The sequence below is a fragment of the Medicago sativa genome, chromosome 3, assembly GCF_051527215.1.
Source record: "Medicago sativa cultivar Bolivia chromosome 3, Bolivia_mono, whole genome shotgun sequence".
NCBI classification, from domain to species: Eukaryota; Viridiplantae; Streptophyta; class Magnoliopsida; order Fabales; family Fabaceae; genus Medicago; species Medicago sativa.
The window spans coordinates 36938741-36961720 of NC_140751.1; the positions used below are offsets into that span (position 1 = coordinate 36938741).

At 35.0% G+C, this 22980-nt stretch overlaps 1 protein-coding gene and 1 long non-coding RNA gene across 2 annotated transcripts; both read right to left on the bottom strand.

Moving 5' to 3' along the window:
- Positions 1-8026: 8026 nt before the first annotated feature.
- LOC146937427 (uncharacterized) lies at positions 8027-8467 on the bottom strand. Its single transcript, XM_085749426.1, has one exon. The coding sequence runs from the start codon at positions 8465-8467 to the stop codon at positions 8027-8029; it is 441 nt and encodes a 146-aa protein (XP_085605552.1).
- Positions 8468-19261: 10794 nt separating this feature from the next.
- On the bottom strand, positions 19262-20017 carry LOC146937428 (uncharacterized). The gene is made up of 2 exons (XR_015030932.1): positions 19878-20017; positions 19262-19679 (listed from the first exon to the last, which is right to left on the bottom strand). It is a non-coding gene; the product is annotated as an uncharacterized LOC146937428 (long non-coding RNA).
- Positions 20018-22980: the final 2963 nt, after the last annotated feature.

The window sequence follows — 22980 nt, forward strand, 5'->3', positions numbered from 1 at the left end:
ATTTAAAAATAAAGCGCGTGCGTAGAAATTAAAGACGGTTCCTATAGGTTACTATAGTCGTTATGGGTGCTTAACACCTTCCCGTAGCGAAAACAACTCCCGGACCTCGATTCTCAAGGGTTTTGCTTACTTTTTCCCTTCCCAAGAAAAAATAAGATATCACCGGTTAGAAAGGTTCAAACGTAATCAATGTTTGACACCCGAAAACCAAGATAAAACAGAACACACTCACTGAGATCGAAAGGAGACGTGATAGGCTAAAGAGAAACTTGTCTTTAGAAATTAGGTCTAACATAAGGTTCTAGGTTTAATGGTTTGGTTTGTGAAGGATTTGTCGCCATGACGGACCAATAATCTCAAGGCACCTTTTATTATTATTGTTATTTCTATTTAAAAGCAAAATCCAAACTTTTCAACTAAAACTCTTTTCTAATCATTGTTGAAAGTTAATTGAATACGTAACTCCCAGCCGGAACGATACTCTTTTATTACTACATCGGTAAACCATGTACTTGCGGTTTTATCCCATCACTAAGTTGGAAGAACAAGAGAAAGTTCTGATTAACCCCACTCTGGAAGGGAAATCAAGAGAAGAACATTTGTCTGAAGCCTTTCACTCGTATATAGATAAGGTCAAGCATCATGGGAATCCACATTACTATAACTGAAGAAGTTATTGCTAGAACTATCAGAAGAACAGCTGAAGGATACTATAAGGAGGGTCTGGATAACAACAAGACAAGTCCATGGAATGAAGTAGTCAACAAGACCATGTTCAATAGCAAGAAGAAAGGAAAGTATTGTGACTTGAAGATGGATAACAAGTTTCTTCTAAAGATCCAGAATGAAAATCTTCTACCAAATAGGGTTGAGATCAACCCTCATTGGATCACAGGGTCTTTCTACATTTATTCATGACCAAAAAGAAGGCAAATGTGCCTAAGTATAACTTCAAACATATGATGAAGACACTGAAGGAAAGCCAAGTCAGTAAGAGAGTCTGGGTTCCTTATGGAAGACTTCTATCTGAAATCTTCTATCAAGGAGGAATTTTGGATGCTATCAGAACATCCAGAATTGCAGATGATAAGTAATTGGGCACAGTTACAGGCAAGATCATAAATGGCAGCACCTTAAAGAAGATGCATCTGATCAAGAAAGAAGACTTCAAGGAATTGAGCACTGACTTGAAGGAATCTTGGACCGTATCCAACTTAATGGATAAATTTCCCCCAATCTGCAAGCAAGATCCTCTTGAAGTAAGAGTCAACTTCATTATTAAGCACTTTGAAACAACTGGAGAGACCATCAGGCCTGAAGAAATTCCAGAAAAAATGTATGGTGGTGCTCTTCTTGTTGCTACAAAGAGGAAGAGAAAGTTGACCAAGGAAGAAGACATTTCAGAAGCTGATGATGATGAAAAAGCTTATGAACCTGAGAAGAAGAAAGCCAAGAAAGCCAATGTTGCTCCTAAAGAAGAAGCAACTAGTTCTGCTATGCCAACAATTCAAGAAGAAGCTTAAGACTTAGAAGCTGATAAGGTTCTGGTCCAAAAGAACCAAGAGTGGCAAGTCAGTTGGCTCTTCTCAATCACAACCTCCTCAACCATTAATTCCTGAGAAGAAGAGGAGGCACAATGTAAGGAAGTTGAAAGAATCTTCTTATGTGATTGAACAAGATGATCAAGAAGAAGAAGAAGCAACTGGGTTGGTAATAAGAGAAGCTAAGAGAAAGGAAGCTGTTGATGCTGAAGCTTTGCAAAAAGCACTTGAGATAGCTGATAAGATTAAAGTTCCTGTTGAAGATTTGTTGAAGGATTCAACTGTTGAAGCTGCTAAGAAAATAGTTGAGCTATCTAGAAATCTACAAGAGTTGGTGGTGGCTGATGAATTACTAAGTGCAACTGAAGAAGCTCAAAAGAAGGAAGCTGGTTGTTCAGAAGCTGCTGCTTCTGAAGCAACAAGAGGTAGCACTAACTCTCACACTGCTCTTAATCCTGTAATAGAAATAGAATCAAGTGCAACCTCTACCTCAACCTCTCACTCAACATCTGTTTCAACCTCTTCAGCCGATCCTTTCAAAAGAGTCTATGCAAACTTACAAAAAAATTTACCCCCTCACCATCTTCCAAACTCTAGAAAAAGGCTTCTAGTGAGGAATTTGTGCCTGTGTATCCACAAATACTGCAAAGTATAGTTGAGATGGCTCAAATGAGAATTGATGTTTGTGCTAGATTACCTGCAAATCATCCTTTTCAACCATATTTCATTCAACCTATTCAATCTATTCCTGCTGATGCAGAGAATTTAGGTGAACCAGCAGTGCCTGAGTCTGTTAATCATGAATTTTCAACCTCACATCCCAAACCAACTACCCAAACTTCTGACCCATCTTTTTTGGATGAACTGGTTAATCACTGTTCAGGTGAATTGCCAGGATTTGAGCAAAATCTAGAAAGAGCCTCTGAGATAGCTTTTGATGAAGCTATTTCAGAAAGCCCCCAACAACAACAACCTGAACAAAGACCAAATTCACCCAACCTATCTCATCTTCCAGATCAATCCTTGATTGATGCTGATACATTAGAAGAACAAACTTTTGTTGTGCACCCTTTGAGTGTTGCTTTACCTTCAGAAGCCACTCACGAACCTGAATAGTCTAATCAATGTAGCACATCATTTCCTGCTGTTATACAGTCTAATTCAGATGCTAGAGATGAGATTCTTATTCAAACTAGATTAACCTTAGACACATCTTTACCATATGTATTATAAAGTGTTGATGATCCTCCCTATGTTCCTGCTATTGATGTAAGCATGTCAACCTTTATACCTCCTGAACCATCCACCCAAATAGCTGTTACTGAAAACACTATTTCTGACCAACCTTCATCCTCAAACCAAGCCCTTCAACCTTGTGTTCCTATCAATATCTCTTCCCCACCTACCCTGTTTCTAGATTCTATTATATTAACATATGCATTTGAGAGTATTTTCAAGGAGCTGAACAAGTTAATTAAGGCCAGAAACAACTTTGTTCATGAAGAGGACTATGTCAAGGATACTAAGAACTTCAGAAGGATGCTAAGAACTATGTCAAGGATGTTAAGAACTATGTCAAGGATGTTAAGAATTCTAAGAACAATGTCAAGGATGTTAAGAATGGAAGAGATTAAGAGAAAGAGTAGACTTTGTTATGAGTGAACTTCAGAAGTCTTGTATTGAAGCTCATAACAATGCTAAGAACTCTCTTCAAGACTGGTTCATGGATGTGGTCAAAAGCATGGAGGAAGTGGAAATTAAAGGAACTCAGGAGAAAACCAAGATTTACATCTCTGATGCTCCTATGTTCTTGGATGCATCTGGCATCATCTCTTCAAGTATTCATTTTGAGAATCTGGATCTCAAATGGTTGACTAAGCTAAAAGTCCAAACAGATTCTCTAATTCTTGAAAAGTTGAAGAGTGATCCTGAAGTAGAAAAGGAGAACAAGAAGCTGAAGAAAGAACTCTTAGAGCTCAAGCTAGCATTCACAGAGTACAAGAGGCAAACTGAAGGTCAACTGGAAGAAGCAAGGATAAGGGAAGAGAATTTGATCAGAAGCAACGATGCATTCAAAGAGGAAATGAAGAAGCAAGCAGAGACTAAAAACAAGATGCTCAAAGAAATGATGGAGATGTTCCAAAAACAAGCCAATCCTTAGTTGCACACCTTTAGCTTGTTTATTTTCTTTGTTTGTACTTCTGCATGTTTTTGCTTCTGACTAAATTTATGCTTCTGACCTTACTTTATTTGCTTATGAACTAATGATTATCTACCTAACTTTAAACTATTTTCTCACATTGTTTTTCCCATCTCTTCTTTTTGTCTTTTATTATTTATCTTTTTGTTGATGACAAAAGGGGGAGTAGATGTATAGTATTTAAAGGCTCTGAGCCCCACTAATTTAACCAAGTTAAATTAATAGGACCTTCTTCTTATCTCCTAGTCTATTAATGTGAGATTATTCTGAGTGTTATTACATTTTTAATGATGAATTTAATTAACATGGATAGAACTCAGGGGGAGCTTACAAACCTCACCTTAAAGTACTATTGGACTCATGGGGAGCTTACAAACCTCATACCCTTAAAGTCAACTTTTTAATTAGATTAACAACAATTGAACATTTTAAATACTAGTGTTTGTCATCATCAAAAAGGCGGAGATTGTTGGAGCAAAATGTGTTTAACATTACCCTTTAGATTTTTGATGATAACAAGGTATTAAAAATTGTCAATTGGATATGCTAATATTTGTTCAACTGTGCAGGACTATAGACAAAAATTTAGTGTCTCTTTGAAGTATAGGTCCTGAAAGAATGAATGAGAGCAATGGAATCAACAAGAAGGAAGCTTGAAGCATCTGAAGAAAAGTGCTCCTGAAGTGATGATGTCATCAGAAGCAAGTTCGTCAGAAGCACCTCATCAGAAGCAAAATCACCTGAAGTTGAAGATCATCAGAAAATGAGAGAATTAAAGCTTCAAAGGTTCTTCAAAGGATTTAATCACGCCTAGCATTGCAGAAGACTTGAAGAGTGAAGCAACGGATAATTCAAATGAATTTGAAGGCATTAGATGCTTGTTCTTTGAAGAGTGTTGGCAAAGTACAATTGTACGAAGTGTACAACCACTATCTCCACTACTTAGCTTGTGTCTCTGCTACAGGACAAGAATAACAACTACGCCTGCAACGATGTTTCTTCATATATACTTGGAATGGATTTGAAATTGATCCTTCATAGGACAATAACCATATCAGGCAAAAGATCATTGGTGATTGATCAAAGCTTCAAACGACTCTTTTTGATGTGCTGGCAATTCACAACGTCTCTTTCACACCTCTATATTAAGGAGTGAAGACTTAGAGAATTAAAAAGAGAGACTCACAACAATTTACAAGTGCCAAAACTCTGTCAAAATTGTTCTGCATCAAAAGTTCACTTAGAATTTCTTAACAACTTTCATATCTTAGAAATTCTAGAGTCTTAAAGAGTCTGTATTTGATTTGTATTGTGAACACCACTGACTGAATATCAAGTGTTCAACCTCAAACATATTTCTTTGTAATTCTGTTTGAATAGAAGTCTCTTGCAGTTGTGCTTGAGCATAGGAAGTCTCTTGATTGTGTTCAGGAGCATAGGAAATCTCTTGCAGTTGTGCTTGAGTAAGTTTGAAGTCTCTTGCTAAGTTTAGCAGTGAGTAGTTGTAATTAGATATTACATTTTAGTGAACTCTCCTTAGAAGTGCAAGGGGGACATGACTACTTCTAATTTGTGGAAGGAACCTGTATAATTGCTTTATGTCTTTCTTCTCTCTCTCTCTCTCTGTTGTTATCCGCTGCATTTAGAATCTGAACATATCTTCAGAAGCTGAACTCTATCAGCTTCTGATCAGTGACTTCAGTAGGAGAAAACGAAGAAAAATCTAACACAATTCAACCCCCCTTCTTGTGTTTTTCTCACCTTCATATAATGCCACTATAATGCCTTCATTTTACAAATCACCACGATCCTGAATCTTCTACGTTATGTAACCACTATAATGCCTCCAATCTTCAAGCTCCTTTAAATTAAAGATTGCATGCTAGCTTGATCTCAATCCCAAGGTCTTCAGATCAAGCTAGCATGCAATATTTTTATCTTCTTACTTAAGAAATCTTCTTTACTATGACTCTGCTTCGATCCTCATCAACCTTGATTGTTTAAGAAACAACCCCCACAACCACCTTTTTCTTTGATGCTCCACCAATATACTTGATTGAAACCAAAATTACAAATATCTTATAGCACCCTATTGATCTAGATCTCAAATCCTAAAAGGTTCTTAGAAAAAGTATTTAATCTAAAGATGTTAGAGAAAATGAGAAAGAGAAGACTTAAGAGAGTGTTTGCAAACTAGTTCAATGAGTAGTGGAATGAGTGAAGACAACAATATATAGGTGATCAAGGTAGGAGCAAGTCTAACTACAAATTTAATTTAAAAGCATTGCTTGATTCGAATAAAAGAATGTGTGATTCGAATCAAATAGTGTAGTTTTGCAATCTGAGATGTGATGAAGATTGATTTGATATTCATGAATAGTGATTCGAATCAAAGTTTCTAGATGAAGGGTGATACGAATTAGCAAGATTTTGATTAGAATCATACTTCCAGAAAGGAGTAATGATTTGAATCATTTTTCCTTTTAAACTGAGTTGATTCGAATCAAAAACATAAAAAGAAAAACCCGAAGGTCAAAATGATTCGAATCAAAATATGCAACAGGTTGTGGTGCAATATATTCAAAGTCAATGTAAGAGGAACAACAGTATGCATCAACTAAGAAAAATGACGTTGGGTGTAACTTAGTATGTAATTTGGAAAGAAAGAAATGCCAGAATATTTCAAAAACATCATCAGTCAGCTCAAGAGCTCCTTCACTCTACGAGATTGTTTGCATTATTATAGGTTTGAAAACTAATCAAATGAAGAGTCTAATGTTAAGATTGTGAGGTTGTGGCCTTTTCTTGAGTTTGTACGAGCTTAGATCTTGTTTCTTTGTTGTCGTGTTCGTGTTGTCATGTAGTTTGTAATAATTGGTTTTAATTAATAAAAGTTATCTCTTTTTATAAAAATAAAAAATAAAATATAGATCACAAAGTCATGTGCGTAAATTCTAGGCCACAAAATCGAACTTTTTTTTTCTTTTAAACAAGCCCACAAAATTAAACTTATCAGCAAAGTTCCCATTAAAAAATTGGATTTTCATTTAAAATGTCTTTTCGGTAAAAATGGCTTCCTTCACTTTAGAAATATACAATGAGTGTTATCGTAAGCTTACCTCATATATATATATATATATATATATATATATATATATATATATATATATATATATATATATATATATATGGTTTTGCTAGAAGCCACCCATGAAGGTGTCTTTTAGCAAGTCACACCACAAGGTGTGATTTCCACTTTTTAGTTATAACTTTGCTAAAATACGCCTTCATAAAAATTAATTGGTGTCTTTTAACAAATGCTCATAGAATAATTTGCTAAAAGACACCTTCATAAAAGGTGTCTTCTAGCAAAACCCATATATATATAATTAGTTTAAATTCTCATTATAGTCTCAACATAAAACGCCAATTTTGATACCAAAAAAAAAAAAAACGCCAATTTAAATTTTAGTGGCAATAAAGTCCGATGAAAATTTAAACATCGAGTATATCATGTCTGGTTTTTCGAAATTCAGTAAAAAAATCGTTTTGAAACTCCAACATTTTATATAACCATTTAGTTATCATCAATGAAGTACTAAAAACAACTTTTCATTGGGCTTAGGCCCCTTTGTTTCCCAAAAAAAAAAAAAAACAACTTTTCATTGATTAAATCACACAGAATTTAGCAAATTCTAAAATCAACAAATAACAAGTTCGAAAGTATAGTTGGAAGTATTATATATTATAAATAAAAAAAGAGAAGTCTCGCTAAATTAGGTTGACAGTTCGGGTGATCTTGGTTTATGGCTGTTAGTAGAAATCATTCAGGTTTTTTTTGAACAAGCAAAAATGGATTATATTAATACTGCACAGATGATCTCTTTAGCACAAGGTGTGCCAAGAAACCACCAAGAAAGAACAGTTCACAAAGATAAAAAAGAGTCTAACCAATGCCTAAACATGACATAGGACTAGACCACCACATATGATCACCAAATACAAAACAAGCCTATTTAGCTTTCAACCACCACAAAGAATAATACTTCACTTTGTCTAGTAGCTGATCTATAGATGACTCTTTATGATTAAAAACTCTAGCATTTCTTTCATTCCATATGATCCAAACGGTCAGAAGCCAAATAAGCTGAAGAAAAGACCGCCTTGATTTCATAACACCTGTATAGTGAGTAAACTGAATAAAATGATCAGAAACATCTTGATGATCAACACCATCGAAACCAATCCATGACCGCACTAAAGGCCACAGTGACCCAAAGCAAGATCATGAGAGAAACAAATGACGAGCATCCTCCACCTGGCCACACCCCGAAACACACCTAGAAGCCTCCACATTAATAACACCACGTAATGCCAAATTAGATTTTGTAGGAAGGCGATCACGTAGTAACTGCCAAGCGAAGACTGACACCTTTAGGGGAACCTGTTTATGCCAAACTAAATCGACATTCTGAGTAACCTGGGGGACCTCCTGAGTTGTGAGCATAGCATACACAGAACGAACCGAGTAACCGCCTGTGGGATCCGGTAACCACTGCCACACATCATAAGAAAGAGGCTGCAAAGAAACATTAAAAAGTAATAGCCTACACTCCTCTAAAAGATCCTCCTCCCACACCCACAACCTCCTACGCCACTCCCAAGCCTCACCTCCATCCCCCCACCCTCGTAAAAACATATCTTTAACCGTTATTGATTTATGCATCGCTAAATCATATAACCTACTAAAGCGCTCCCTAAAAGGAACATCACCACACCATCGATCATGCCAAAAAAACGTTGATTCCCCATCCCCCACACGACGCACCACACACCCACTGAACCACCCTTCACCGCCCCCTACCCCATCTCTAATCTTCACCACCTCCTTCCACCATAAAGAACCACTCCGGCCCCCATCCTCCAACCTCCCGTCCTCCTCACCATATCTAGCCACCAACACTCTATACCAAAGGCTATCTCTATCAACTAACAGAGAATAAGTACTAACTACTAGGTGTTGATGATGAACTAGTATAAATCTATTGTGTTGGTATTCTCTTTCTCTTGTCTCTTATATATATATATATATATATATATATATATATATATATATATATATATATATTAGAATTTATATTATATTTCAAAGGATTTTATAAACTACTATCTCCGTCTTAAAATATAAGCAAAAATTGATAAAGAAAATTAACGAGTGAATCATCAACTACGTCCCTGAATTTGTACGAATCGGCCAAATTCGTCCCCCAATTTAACGAAATATCAAAATAGTCGCTGAATTTGTCAGGCTTCCATCAAAATGGTCCTTTCGTCCAAATGCTCTGTTACATGCTGTGTTGTCTTGTACATATGTCAACAAGGAAGCCACGTGTACAAGGACCAATTTGATGGAAACGATGAAAATGTCAGTTTTCACTTTTCAACTTCAATTTTTTCTATTTTTCCAATTTTACCCCTCTTTTACCCTTACCTTCTACCTTCAGATTTCACTATTTTCACATCAAACACGTCCTTGACCTTTCTCCTTCCCGCTTAAACCTTCACCATCTTCACATCTCCAAAACCATCATCATCTTCGGTGATCAACGTTGGATATTTGAAGGAAGAATTCGTATATGGTTAAGGTAACATCGTTCCTTTTCCTTTTCATTTTCTCTGTTCATTTTCCCCCATTTTTTATCTGTTTTTTTATTTTTGTTTTCAATTTTTATCATTTCGTTTTCAACTTTAAACTTCATTTGAAGCTTGCTTTGTTGTTTGTTTGTGAGTGTTGTGTTTTTGAGACGGTTGTTTAGATTATTCATTTTAGGGTTTTCAGTTTAAGACTTAAAAATTTGATTTTTTTTCTGGTTGGTTATTACTAAAATTGATGAAGATTAACTTAGTAATGAAGGAGATTAAAACAATATCTGAAAATGGTTTGCATTTTAGGGTTTGCATTTTGATGTTATTTTGTTTGTGATTAAGACTAATATTTCCAAAATCCATAGAATGGAAGACAATATTAGGCTAATTATGCATCACGGTGGTGGTTTAGAGCGAGATGAGTATCAGAGGCTGCAATATGCTCATGGTGAATTCTATCTTTGGGAAAAAAATGGATGTTGATGAGTTATGTTTGTGGGACATTGAAGATGCTACTTCAAGGATCAAATTGATTTCTTTTTATATAATTCAAAGACTTATTTGATGGTTTTTTAATATAACGTAGGGATCGATTTGATAGTTAGACAAATAATTTAGGTGCAACACCCATACTAGACGTATCTAGAAAGTCTAGCATGTGCGTTAGTTTAGTACTGGATACATTAAACATTTACAACATAAGAACTTCGAATTAATATTATATACAACATCATGCGTTCGTACAATGATAATTCTACTCATCTTTTCAAAAGTGTAATAATTACATCCTCGAATATCCTTAACATCCTGCTGCGTGTACGAACGATCACTTGTCGTAATATCCATTCGGCTACTAGCTTGCCATCCAACCTGTTTATCTAAAAAAATAAGGATTGGGATGAGACATAATGTCTCAGTGAGTTCCCCTAAATCCTAGGCTATAGGCAACCTCAAGGGGAAACCTACAATCACCTCGTGTGTACAATACAACCTGAGGTTTGTTATACGTGTGTGTGGACTTGCATACTAGACGGTCGTGCATGCTAGGGCCATCATAGTCTCATCTCAACTTGTTATAGGCTTCACTTCCTATACATGTCATGGCGGTTAAGGGGAAACTAAAACCGCATTGCCAAGAATACGTACCACGTATCGAGGCCTAAGCATAGCATAATCATGACACAATTCTAAACCGGACGATTAGGGGAAACCTAAGATCGTCATCGGCATAACATTCTTTACTTGTGCTATACATAAATTGCACTTGTCTTATAGCATCTCATGCTTTTGCTCTTAACTTAATCTTACATGAAATCATACTTGCATAAACATAACATACATGGTCGTGCATAAGTTCAATCATTAGGTTAGCGTTGAACAAACAGTCATTATCTTGATTCATTTTACAGAGAGCCCCGGGTGGAGTAACCCCAAGAACAATCCCATACATGACCGATGTACGTACATCGGACTCCCTCGGTGTCGTGCGGGTCCCTTACGGCTTGAACCGTTCCCCTTAGATCAAGAACCTCTTGTATCCCCCTGGCGTGGATAACAAGAGACACGAACACCTACATCTTGTAATAGTCTTGTTCTTATACATACATGAAAGGTTAAACTATTCGAGATAATTCCTTATCTCGGGATACCTGCTCGATCCCTTGTTGGTGAACTACATACTAGTCCATTCTTGTTCATGAGCGTAGAAAATATTCCTAGCATCTTAACATACAAAAATATTCATGATCATCATTCTAATTATTGACAACTATGTCGAGGCTCTAGTTCCATTCCCCCTCTTAATACATCACTAACCGGATGTATTGCATAGCCTATCATAACAGCTCATGTGCTATTCGTCATTGAAATTCATGATGTTGTTAATGCATTTCTTTACCAATATCCTTAGGTGGAAAGTGCAATGATAACTTGACTTTGAGGGGTGTTTAAAGTTATAAGAGACTACAGGGAAAAGCTTGGTCGAAACCACTGCATTTCATGAATTTTCTTGTAAAAAGTGTTGTGCTGTGAAAACTCGCTTGAGCGAGATTCATCATACTTGAGCGAGATTCCAAGCGAGATTTTAATTCGATTCTGCCTTGATCTCTCTTGAGCGAGATTCATCTCGCTTAAGCGAGGTTCGTCAGTACCAGACCTGCAGAATTCGTAATTTTGACCTCTAAACCTCAAAATTAAGTTTCCAATGCACACAAACCACTTAGAATACATAGAAAACAGCTTAGAACAAATACATAACAATAAACAACATAATTTCAATGACTAATGGCAAAAGGGGTACTAAAACCCTAACTTACATACTAATACAAATCATGTTTTCTCACAAGAATTACACAACCCAAAGGTAGGAGAAACTATCTAAGAACTCACCTAAACATGTTTCTTGCAACTTCTCAAGCATCATGCATCAAACCCTAGCTTCCTCTTCATTCTTGATCTTTAGCTCTTTCCACCAAACCATGCTTTAATCTCTTCCTCCACTTGTTTCTTGCTTGATAAGCTACCTTAATCCATGCTTGATCATGTTTTGGAGGAAGTTTGGATGCCTTTAAAGAGAGAGGGAGGGCGTAAGTCTAGAGAGAAGGGGGAGAGAAATATTTCCTCAAAACCTAGAGAGAGAAATGAAATGGGAAAATGAGTATTTGGTGCCCAAACATACTTATATACTCCCTTGTGCGAAATTACTTAAATGTCCTTTGTCTCGGTCGCATTTAGCTTGACACTGATACATAAATCCTTGCTTGACTGATATTACATAATATTATCTTCCGTCGTACTTAACATTTTCATCATACTCGCTTTCCATGAACCTTAGCCCTCTGATACATTTAATAGATAAAATTTCTATTAGCTGACGAGCGGGATATTACATTCTACCCCCTTAAAAAAATTTGTCCTCGAAATTTAGAGATTACTTAACATTAACCGAGTTCAAAACATATCATAGTGAAGTAATCCTCATATTATCGAAATTATTCCTCCCATAATCTTGGCTTAACTTAAAACATCATGATCATATCTTATCCTTTCTGCGTATCGACTTTGTCTCTTTGGATCCATATCATACCCATTTAACATTAACCATTCATATGAGTAACTTATCATAACTAGAACACTCAGGATTTACCTTTTTAACTGGGGTCCTAACGAAAACCAGGTTTGCCCTGCAGTGCTCGATTGTATCATAAACATCTTTTCATGTACACATAGTTCATATAACATCTTACTTATTGTACCTTGAGACACATGTCTCTCACTTTCTTTACTTATCTTAACGATTCTACGATTCTTTCATCTCTTTCAGAGTCTTATTAAACCTTCTGATCTCATAATCATTCTCTTAGCATCCGAATTCATGGATAACTCATATAACTTGTCTTGGAGGAGTGAGATTAAATACGCCGATGCATATGTCATTCACCAACCCATCTTTTAGCTTACATGTTCTTAAAACTTCCGACTTAGACCTCTTGCATCTGAATACTCTCAACATATACTTGTGCGCCTCATAAGACTTTTCGAAAAACTTTGTTGTTTACTTCAACACATCTTACTCTCCATAGCATTCGCATACTTTCAAATGTCGCTTCTTGTTAAATAATAACGATACTCGTTCTAACATATTGCTTTAAGAAGTTTTCAAAACATGAGTATTCGGATCCTTGGAACGAATAGAGACATAATATTTTAAAAGAATTTGTGAAAAATGTCATGTTAAAAAAAATAATTTCGTTTCCAAGTCCCTCAATACCCATTTTAAATTTAAGAGGTTTTTTTTTTTAAATCATAGTTCGGAATCTTCATAGCAAGTATCGTGATCATTTAACAAGTTTGACATAAGAGGGTATGCACTTCATCGTGCATAACTCATGATTTGTATCTCCTTCCATAATGAAATTCTTGAACTTCGAAAGTAACTTCTTTCTTATTCTTTCTTGACTTACATACATATCTTGGAGACTCACATTATTGCATAACATAAATCATATAGGATCCTTGACCCTCATAACAATATCTCATTTCCTCGTTCTAAGAACAATAAACTTGAATCTTCAAAACATCTTATCCGGTTACGATCACAAATTGTTACCTTCTCCTGCATGACACTTCTTCTTTTAATACCAGTTCCACACTTGATAATTCAATCATTACTTTGAGTCACAAAAAGGAACCTTTCGACTTTGACCTTTATTTCTCTTATCATATCACATACTCTTCATTTGTTGTGACTCTAGCCTTTCCTATCTTACTTTGGTGAAGACGCATCCATTATACCTTTGCCATATCCTTCACTGTCCATATTAATCTGTTTGCTTACTTAACATTTCGTGAGCTTCTCGCTTGTCCCATATTGCTTCTCAAGAAGACTCTTACTATCAAGTTTCATGTTCCATGGTTATTGTCGAAAACTTTATCTATTAACATTCCATTACGCCACTCTGATTCCCACCAGTTGACTTTAACCAATATTCTAATCCATTGAGACGACTGAAACTTCACATTCTTTTTCCCATATGAGCATCATATTCTTGAACCTTTCTCAAAACCTTTCAAGTGGCAACCATTGCCATAAACTTGCACCTTACAATACCTTGTAAGATTGAATCTCACGGTAGACTTATCGCATTACCATATTATTTTACTTGGGGATAGACCTCACATTCCCACTGGTTGGGTTTACCTCATGACATATACTTATCATACTTAAACTTGTTTCCGAGCAATCTCGAATTCTCATGGTAGATTCATCATAAATTATACATGCCTTTCTTGATCTTGCTTCATTGCATCCTTGTATTCTCGCATACTATGTTTTGCGTAATCAACTAATGCTTGCTCGTTAATTTCTTTCTTTAAGAAAACATTATGATATAACACACGGATCATTGGCGTTGATGATTTTCCACTATAAATAAACATACACCGAACATAGGTCATAGTCGTTACTCTAAAATCACAGAACAAGTTGATAACACATATGTGCCATCAAATCTTGGTTCTAGTGAGTTTAGCCCACTCTACGCGAATCGTAACAAACCGGTACCTACAAAATTTTCATTTGAATTTCAAAAATATCAATTTCAATCACCCATATTCATATATCTTTCTAAACTCGAGTAAACTTTATGATCCATCATCATAACGAGCTTTAGCAATTCAATTAAACAAAACATAGGTCCGGGGGAATACTCATAACTTCATTAAATCTGAAAATCTTGTGACTTCACTTAACTCTTTACCAATTTACTTTCCATCTCGTGATTTTACATCCACTTTATCCGTTCTATAAGCCGAAACCTTAAAACTCTTGACCCAGGCTCTTCGTCAGCTCTTGCCACGTTAACTTCTAATGTTACCTTAAACCGGATTGATTCCGTTAATACTTGTCCATGCATTTTCTTCCTTAGAAATCATAGGGTGTGATGTGCATTCGATACTTGGTGTTATAGAGAGTGTTTGTTGCATAAAAGATTGTGAAAACAACCCCCATTAGCTACTAAGGCCCTAGAGACGAAATGACAGTTTTCGAAAAAACTGGAAATTTCGCCCCAGGTTCACTATCAGCGAAATCCTCTAGAGTAATTTCGCTCATAGCGAAAATTTCTCTATTGGCGAGTTTCTTCAGCTTAGTTTTCCAGAAATCATATTTTACATAAAAAAATCTTATTTCCTCAAGTAATCCAATGCATATCATTCCTTCCAATCATCTTAAAAACAATTTTATAACTTTTGCATGGCAAGCATTAACATCAATCGGTTCAACTCACGGCATATTACAAACTAATGTCTTGTTTATCATGGCACTTAACATAAAACTTCCACATAAAACCTTAACTTCGTCCGCTAAGAACAGCTTAACTTATTTCTCTGTCAACTCATTCATCATTCATTGTTAGAACCTTATTCACACTGAACATATAGATCTTTATCTTCGTCCTCATGTTTTAATCCCTGAGAGCTTACTGATTCCATCATCACATGTCGACTTCTCCTATTCTTGTAGCCTTGCACTCCCGTAGAACTCACACTTATACTTGCTTAGTTCACCGGCCACCTATTGGCACGTTAAAACTCTTACTATAACTCGCTCTGAGTTCTTACTTATCAGTTCATCTTCAGCACATACTTCGTTCCTCCTGGATCCTCTTCAGCTCTCAGGCATCGGTTCTAATTGTCGAATGTTAAATTGAGTTGATCAGGCTCAACTAACAACGACAATTAAAACATTTACCCTAAACCCAGTGGTCCCACTACCTTAGTTGTAATTTAATGACCCATGGAACGATCTGAATCGACCTGCTCTGATACCAAATTGTAACACCCATATTAGACGTATCTAGAAAGTCTAGCATGTGCGTTAGTTTAGTACTGGATACATTAAACATTTACAACATTAAAACTTCGAATGAATATTATATAAAACATCATGCGTTCGTACAATGATAATTCTACTCATCATTTCTAAAGTGTAATAATTACATCCTCGAATATCCTTAACATCCTGCTGCGGGTACGAACGATCATTTGTCGTAACATCCATTCGGCTACTAGCTTGCCATCCAACCTGTTTATCTGAAATAAATAAGGATTGGGATGAGACATAATGTCTCAGTGAGTTCCCCTAAATCCTAGGCTATAGGCAACCTCAAGGGGAAACCTACGATCACCTCGTGTCTACAATACAACCTGAGGGTTGATTATACGTGTGTGGGGACTTGCATACTAGATGGTCGTGCATGCTAGGGCCATCATAGTCTCATCTCAACTTGTTATAGGCTTCATTTCCTATACATGTCATGGCGGTTAAGGGGAAACTAAAACCGCATTGCCAAGAATACGTACCACTTATCGAGGCCTAAGCATAGCATAATCATAACACAATTCTAAACCGGACGATTAGGGGAAACCTAAGATCTTCATCGGCATAACATTCTTTACTTGTTCTATACATAACAATTGTCTTATAGCATCTCATGCTCTTGCTCTTAACTTAATCTTACATGAAATCATACTTGCATAAACATAACATACATGGTCGTGCATAAGTTCATTCATTAGGCTAGTGTTGAACAAACAATCATTATCTTGATTCATTTTACGGAGAGCCCAGGGTGGAGTAACCCCAAGAACAATCCAATACATGACCGATGTACGTACATCGGACTCCCTCGGTGTCGTGCGGGTCCCTTAGTGCTTGAACCGTTCCCCTTAGATCAAGAACCTCTCGTATCCCCTGGCGTGGATAACAAGAGACACGAACACCTACATCTTGTAATAGTCTTGTTCTTATACATACATGAAAGGTTAAACTATTCGAGATAATTCCTTATCTCGGGATCCCTGCTCGATCCTTTGTTGGTGAACTACATACTAGTTCATTCTTGTTCATGAGCGTAGAAAATATTACTAGCATCTTAACATACATAAATATTCATGATCATCATTCTAATTCTCGACAACTATGTCGAGGCTCTAGTTCCATTCCCCCTGTTAATACATCACTAACCGGATGTATTGCATAGCCTATCATAACATCTCATGTGCTATTCGTCATTGAAATTCATGATGTTGTTAATGCATTTCTTTACCAATATCCTTAGGTGAAAAGTGCAATGATAACTTGACTTTGAGGGGTGTTTAAAGTTATAAGAGACTGCAGGGAAAAGCTTGGTCGAAACCACTGCATTTCATGAATTTTCTTGTAAAAAGTGATGTGCTATGAAATCTCGCTTGAGCGAGATTCATCATGCTTGAGCGAGATTCCAAGAGAGATTTTAATTCGGTTCTGCCTTGATCTCGCTTGAGCGAGATTCATCTCGCTTAAGCGAGGTTCTTCAGTACCAGACCTGCAGAATTCGTAATTTTGACCTCTAAACCTCAAAATAAGTTTCCAATGCACACAAACCACTTAGAATACATAGAAAATAGCTTAGAACAAATACATAACAACAAACAACATAATTTCAATGACTAATGGCAAAAGGGGTACTAAAACCCTAACTTACATACTAATACAAATCATGTTTTCGCCGAAGAATTGCACATCCCAAAGGTAGGAGAAACTATCTAAGAACTCACCTAAACATGTTTCTTGCAACTTCTCAAGCATCAAGCATCAAACCCTAGCTTCCTCTTCATTCTTGAACTTTAGCTCTTTCCACCAAACCATGCTTTAATCTCTTCCTCCACTTGTATCTTGCTTGATAAGCTACCTTAATCCATGCTTGATCATGTTTTGGAAGAAGTTTGGATGCCTTTAAAGAGAGAGGGAAGGCGCAGGTCTAGAGAGAAGAGGGAGAGAAATATTTCCACAAAACCTAGAGAGAGAGAAATGAAATGGGAAAATGAGTATTTGGTGCCCAAACATACTTATATACTCCCTTGTGCGAAATTACTTAAATGTCCTTTGTCTCGGTCGCATTTAGCCTGGCACTGATACATAAATCCTTGCTTGACTGATATTACATAATATTATCTTCCGTCGTACTTAACATTTTCATCATACTCGCTTTCCATGAACCTTAGTCCTCTGATACATTTAATAGATACAATTTCCATTAGCTGACGAGCGGGATATTACATCAGGACTATTATGATGGTAAAATTATTACAGAAAGGCTACATTTCATTCATTTTCAACCTTTTTTCATTACAACTCTACACACACATGAAACAATACGATAGCATGGACAAAGCCATCTCCATCAATCTTGTCTTTCTCCCATGACCAGCACCAATTTCATTGTTTTTAAAGTAACCCAGTTCTTCAACTTCATCAACCCAGACAAAAAATTCACAATTTCAACATCATGTATAAAACAAAATTCAGAATCAGTAAGGTGTTGATCACACCATTCTTATGTCACACAAGAATGGTTAAACAAACCTTTGGCAGGGGGCAAGCATAGAAAGACCTTTCTAGGTTTTTGAGAGTGTTGGCTTTACTTACAGCACAAATTCTACCAAACCAACATTCAAGCACTCTCACATCACCATTAAACATGGATCTTGAAAATGGAGCTTAACTTTAATAACTCTTTTTGCCCATATGCCCACCCCCAATCATTTCAGATTAAATTTGAACAGTTTTGCTTTATGAAATTTTGGAGATTCTGGTTTTCGGATTCACTAAAAAAAAGTTAGGGTTTGGACTTTTTTGAATTAGGGAACAACATTACCACTAGTTATTGGAAGAAATTTTGGGGATTTTGAAGTGTGGGTTAAAGATTATAAAATTAGAGTTCCAATTTTATTGGGGAAGAAAGAGTCGTTGGGGAAGAAAGAAAGAGCCGTTGGGGGTATTTTCTACAAATCAATAAATTTCGTCCTTGAAAATTTTGGTCACTATCGGCCAAATTAGTCCCTGCTTATGTGGCATCTAACATGTGAGAGGTTAACGGCCACGTCTGCACCGTTAACACTTCAATTGGACAGAGGGACTAAATTGATTGACATTTTACAAATTCACGGACTATTTTGATATTTCGTTAAATTGGGGGATGAATTTGGTCGATTCATGCAAATTCAGGGGCGAAGTTGATTATTCACTCAAAAATTAATGTATTTGGTTAAAAATCCATATCAAATCCATCGGCTTATAATGTCTTATTTTTTCTTATATCTTAGGACGAAGGGGTGTTGACATTAATTGCTCGTTCTTCTTTTTCTCTTGAAAATTTCATTCAAAAGCTTTTTATATCAATAATATTTATCCTTTTAGGGCTGGCCTCTATCATCATGATTTGTTACACAGATTGTTTTTATGTTTCGTTCCATATAAAAATGAAATTTAAACATTGTAAGAATTAAAACAGCAAACATATCATAACGTGCAAAATTAAAAGAACGAGTAATGTATGAGTCAAAATCACCACACCCATTTACATGCATGATTTATTAAAATCCAGACTTACATCGTAGAAATACAATTTATTAACTGGAAACAAAGGTTGTTGTTTTTAAAGTAATGCATGATAACATGCATGGTTTTTTTCATTTTTTTGGAGGATAACATGCATGGTTGGTGTTTAGTTTTTGAGACATATCATTCTTAGGTGGCAATTTCCAAAGCCGTCTTCAAGTAGTCTTTTTCAATAGTGTCCGAAAATATTTTCAGAGTGACCGGCATATACCTTTAAAACAGTATCGGAATCTATTTTCACAAGTACACTCTTTGATGTCGCCGCAATCATTCAACAATAATCGTGAACAACCCTTACCATCGGATGGACATTCCCCTGCTTTCGAATCAACGTTCTTCGTCTGAAAGATTACTGCAAATGGCAAAGGAAGTTAAAGTTGTAACCAATACACATCTATGCATATAATTAACGTATATATTTAGGAAAGTTTGGCATTAAATTGAGCATGCAGTATAATTTTTTTTCATTGATTAAGAATAATTTTTGAGTTCCTAAAATATAAATATATCGGTGAGAAAGATGAACACAATGTTAAAAATTTATACATACAGAATATGGTGAGCATGAAGACAGCCAAAGTAGCAAGCTTAACATAAGTCATTGTTTGATCAAAAGAAAGAATAAGCTGAAATTATTTGTTATCAGCTTAGCTTAGTGTTGCATTAGTTCTTTGTTACATGCAACATTTTATAGAGAGGTGCATATACTAGCAGACACTATAGCTCCCTACGTTAATTGTTAGGAAAGGTGAAATGGCTATATTTAATAATTTATAGAGAGGTCCATATACTAACTGACACTATAGCTCCCTTATTAAATTGATGGTGATATTTAACAATTTTGTGGTATCATCATGAAATTAAAATTGTTTCATTCCCTTTCATCAACAATAAATATTCACTTCCTGTACAATAATGGAGCTGCTTGATGGTGTTTGACAATGTTTATATAATCTCTTTTCGGCGTATTTACCTCTTAGAACTGAAAAGGCAAGGCTTGTAAATAATGACATTATTTTTACCTTTTTAACTAAAAAAAACCTTGTCAAAAAAAAAATATAAAAACATCATTCAATTGAATACATCTAACTACACAAATTCAAAATCATTAAAACCGAGCTCAATCATTGGTCAGATTTTACTTATCTCTCGATCGAATTCAAATTATCAATGTCTCTTTTTCCTGTGAATTTTACGGTTGCACAAACAAAATCAGTAAAACCAAAATAGATGAATTTACAAACTTATTTACAACATCTAGGTTAATAGAATATAGCACCGTATATGAAAGTTAATAACTAGCAAAAATACAATTTTTTCCTAATATTTTTTAGCAAAAATACAACATCTGATTTATTTATAAAATCTCTAAAAAGAATCTCTAAATTATTGAATGTCAAAATATTTTTTATTCTAATCCGTAACGAACAGAGCCTACAAAGTTTGTTATAGTTTTTAGGGTTAAATATGTTTTTGATCCCTATAAAATTGGGAACTTCTAAGTTTAGTCCTTACTTAATTTTAATAGCTTTTTTAGTCCCTACAAAAAAAATTACTTTTAATTTTAGTCCCTGCTAAAACAAAGTTTGTTTAATTATTCTTAAATTCTTAAATTTTTGAACGATTTTTTCAGGCAAGTTTAGAACACTATGAAATGTTCATATACTAAAATTTAGAATTTTTTAATATGAAACGAATTAAATATGAATTTTTTAAAAAGACAAAAGTTAAAGATAAAAGTAATAAAATTTGGACGTAAAAATCATATTTTGCGATAATTTTTTCCGGACGAACTTTTAGTAATGTTCTTAACACGTCTACAAAAAATTGTTCAAAAACTTTAGATTTAAACATAAATTTAACAAATTTGAATTGAGCAGAGACTAATACCGAGTGCATATTTTTTTGCAGAGAGTAAGAGAACTATTAAAATTAAGTAATGACTAAACTTAAAAAGTCTCAGTTTTATAACTCGTGGAACTTCTTTATAATGGCTACGTTCCATGCATCGTTTCATAGGTAAATTCATATACATATACAAAATCATTAAAACTGAGCTCAATTATTAGTCAGATTTTACTTATCTCTCGGCTGAACTCATATTATTGATGTCTCTTCTTCCATTGAATCGGAGGGTTACACATAAAAAAATCATTAAAACCAAAAAAAATATGAATTTAAAACATATTCACAACATCCAGGTACATAGAATATAGCAGCGACATGTTTACGAATGTGACAAAGACTACAAATATGACTATTAAAGTGTTTGGAAGATTCATGCATCAGGATCTTTAATGTTAGTGACATCAAAGTCATTATGTTTTTTTTCGATAAGCCAAGAGCAAAATGACATAAAAAGAATAGTGTCCAACTCAAAAGCACAAAATGACTAATAATTTTCCTTGTTAGTTCTGTTTCCTTGGTATTGCCTTATTTTTCTTTAAATAAAAACGGTCACTAGATTGTGCATATATATATGAAATTAGTGGCCATGCAATAGTGTGTATTCACACACCTAAACTTTCAAAACGTGGAATGCCATTTTCTTGGTCACAATTTTACTTCATATTTTTCCTCTCCTTCCAACAATTGAGTTCTCTGGGTTACATCTTCCTGAAAATAATTTTCCTTGTTAGTTCCGTTTCCTCGATTATACATTGAGAAGGGTCTGTTAAATCCTGGGGGATTAGCGTATAATTACGCGGAAAATCCTTAAGGACAGTGCGATCAGCACGCCTCAGATTATTTCAACTATTTGTTCATCTTGCAGTTCTCTTATTGAATTGATGAATAGAGATGGTGATTGATGAGTTATGTCGGTGGTCAACAATCTCAACACAGATAAGTTTCCTTAAAATCTTCCTTGATTATTCATATTAACATAAATTGATTTTTATATTTATTTGTTGATTATTATTTATAGATATTCTTATCCCTAATTTTACAACACTAAGTGCGTGCGTGTTGCAGAAATTACTGTTAGCCATTGTGATTCTGACAAACTCACCATGAATCTAAACATTTATAAAAAGACTCAAGTTTTCTATTTTTCAATTTTCATTTTTAAATTCCAATTTTTTTTTTCCTTCAGGTGACAATATCAACTATTCATGACATAACAAGAATAAATGAAGCACAAACACGCACCTTAGACATGACATTGACACATTAACATATGTAATAATTTGAGAAAATAAAAGAATTGAGTGCGACTACATGCATCACTGCTGTGTCAATATTAAACACTAACATTTGTCTAACAATGAACAACCTTCAATTTGACGTATCAGCGCTACATAGAAAAATTTCTTAAAATCATCAATTCTATAGAAGATTACTTACTAGGATTGTAAACCTCATACAAGATTGCTAATAGGGTGACCGTATCTGTTTTGCATAAATAAGCTGTTTTGAATAAGTTATTTTTTAAAATTAAATCGGAATATGCTGTTTTGTATAAATAAGCTGTTTTGAATAAGCTGTTTTGCACAAATAAGCTGTTTTGCATAAATAAGTTGTTTTGAATAAGCTGTTTTGCACAAATAAGCTATTTTGTATAAATAAGTTGTTTCGAATAAGCTGATTTGCATAAATAAGTTGTTTTGCATAAATAAGTTGTTTTGAATAAGTTGTTTTTTAAAATGAAATCG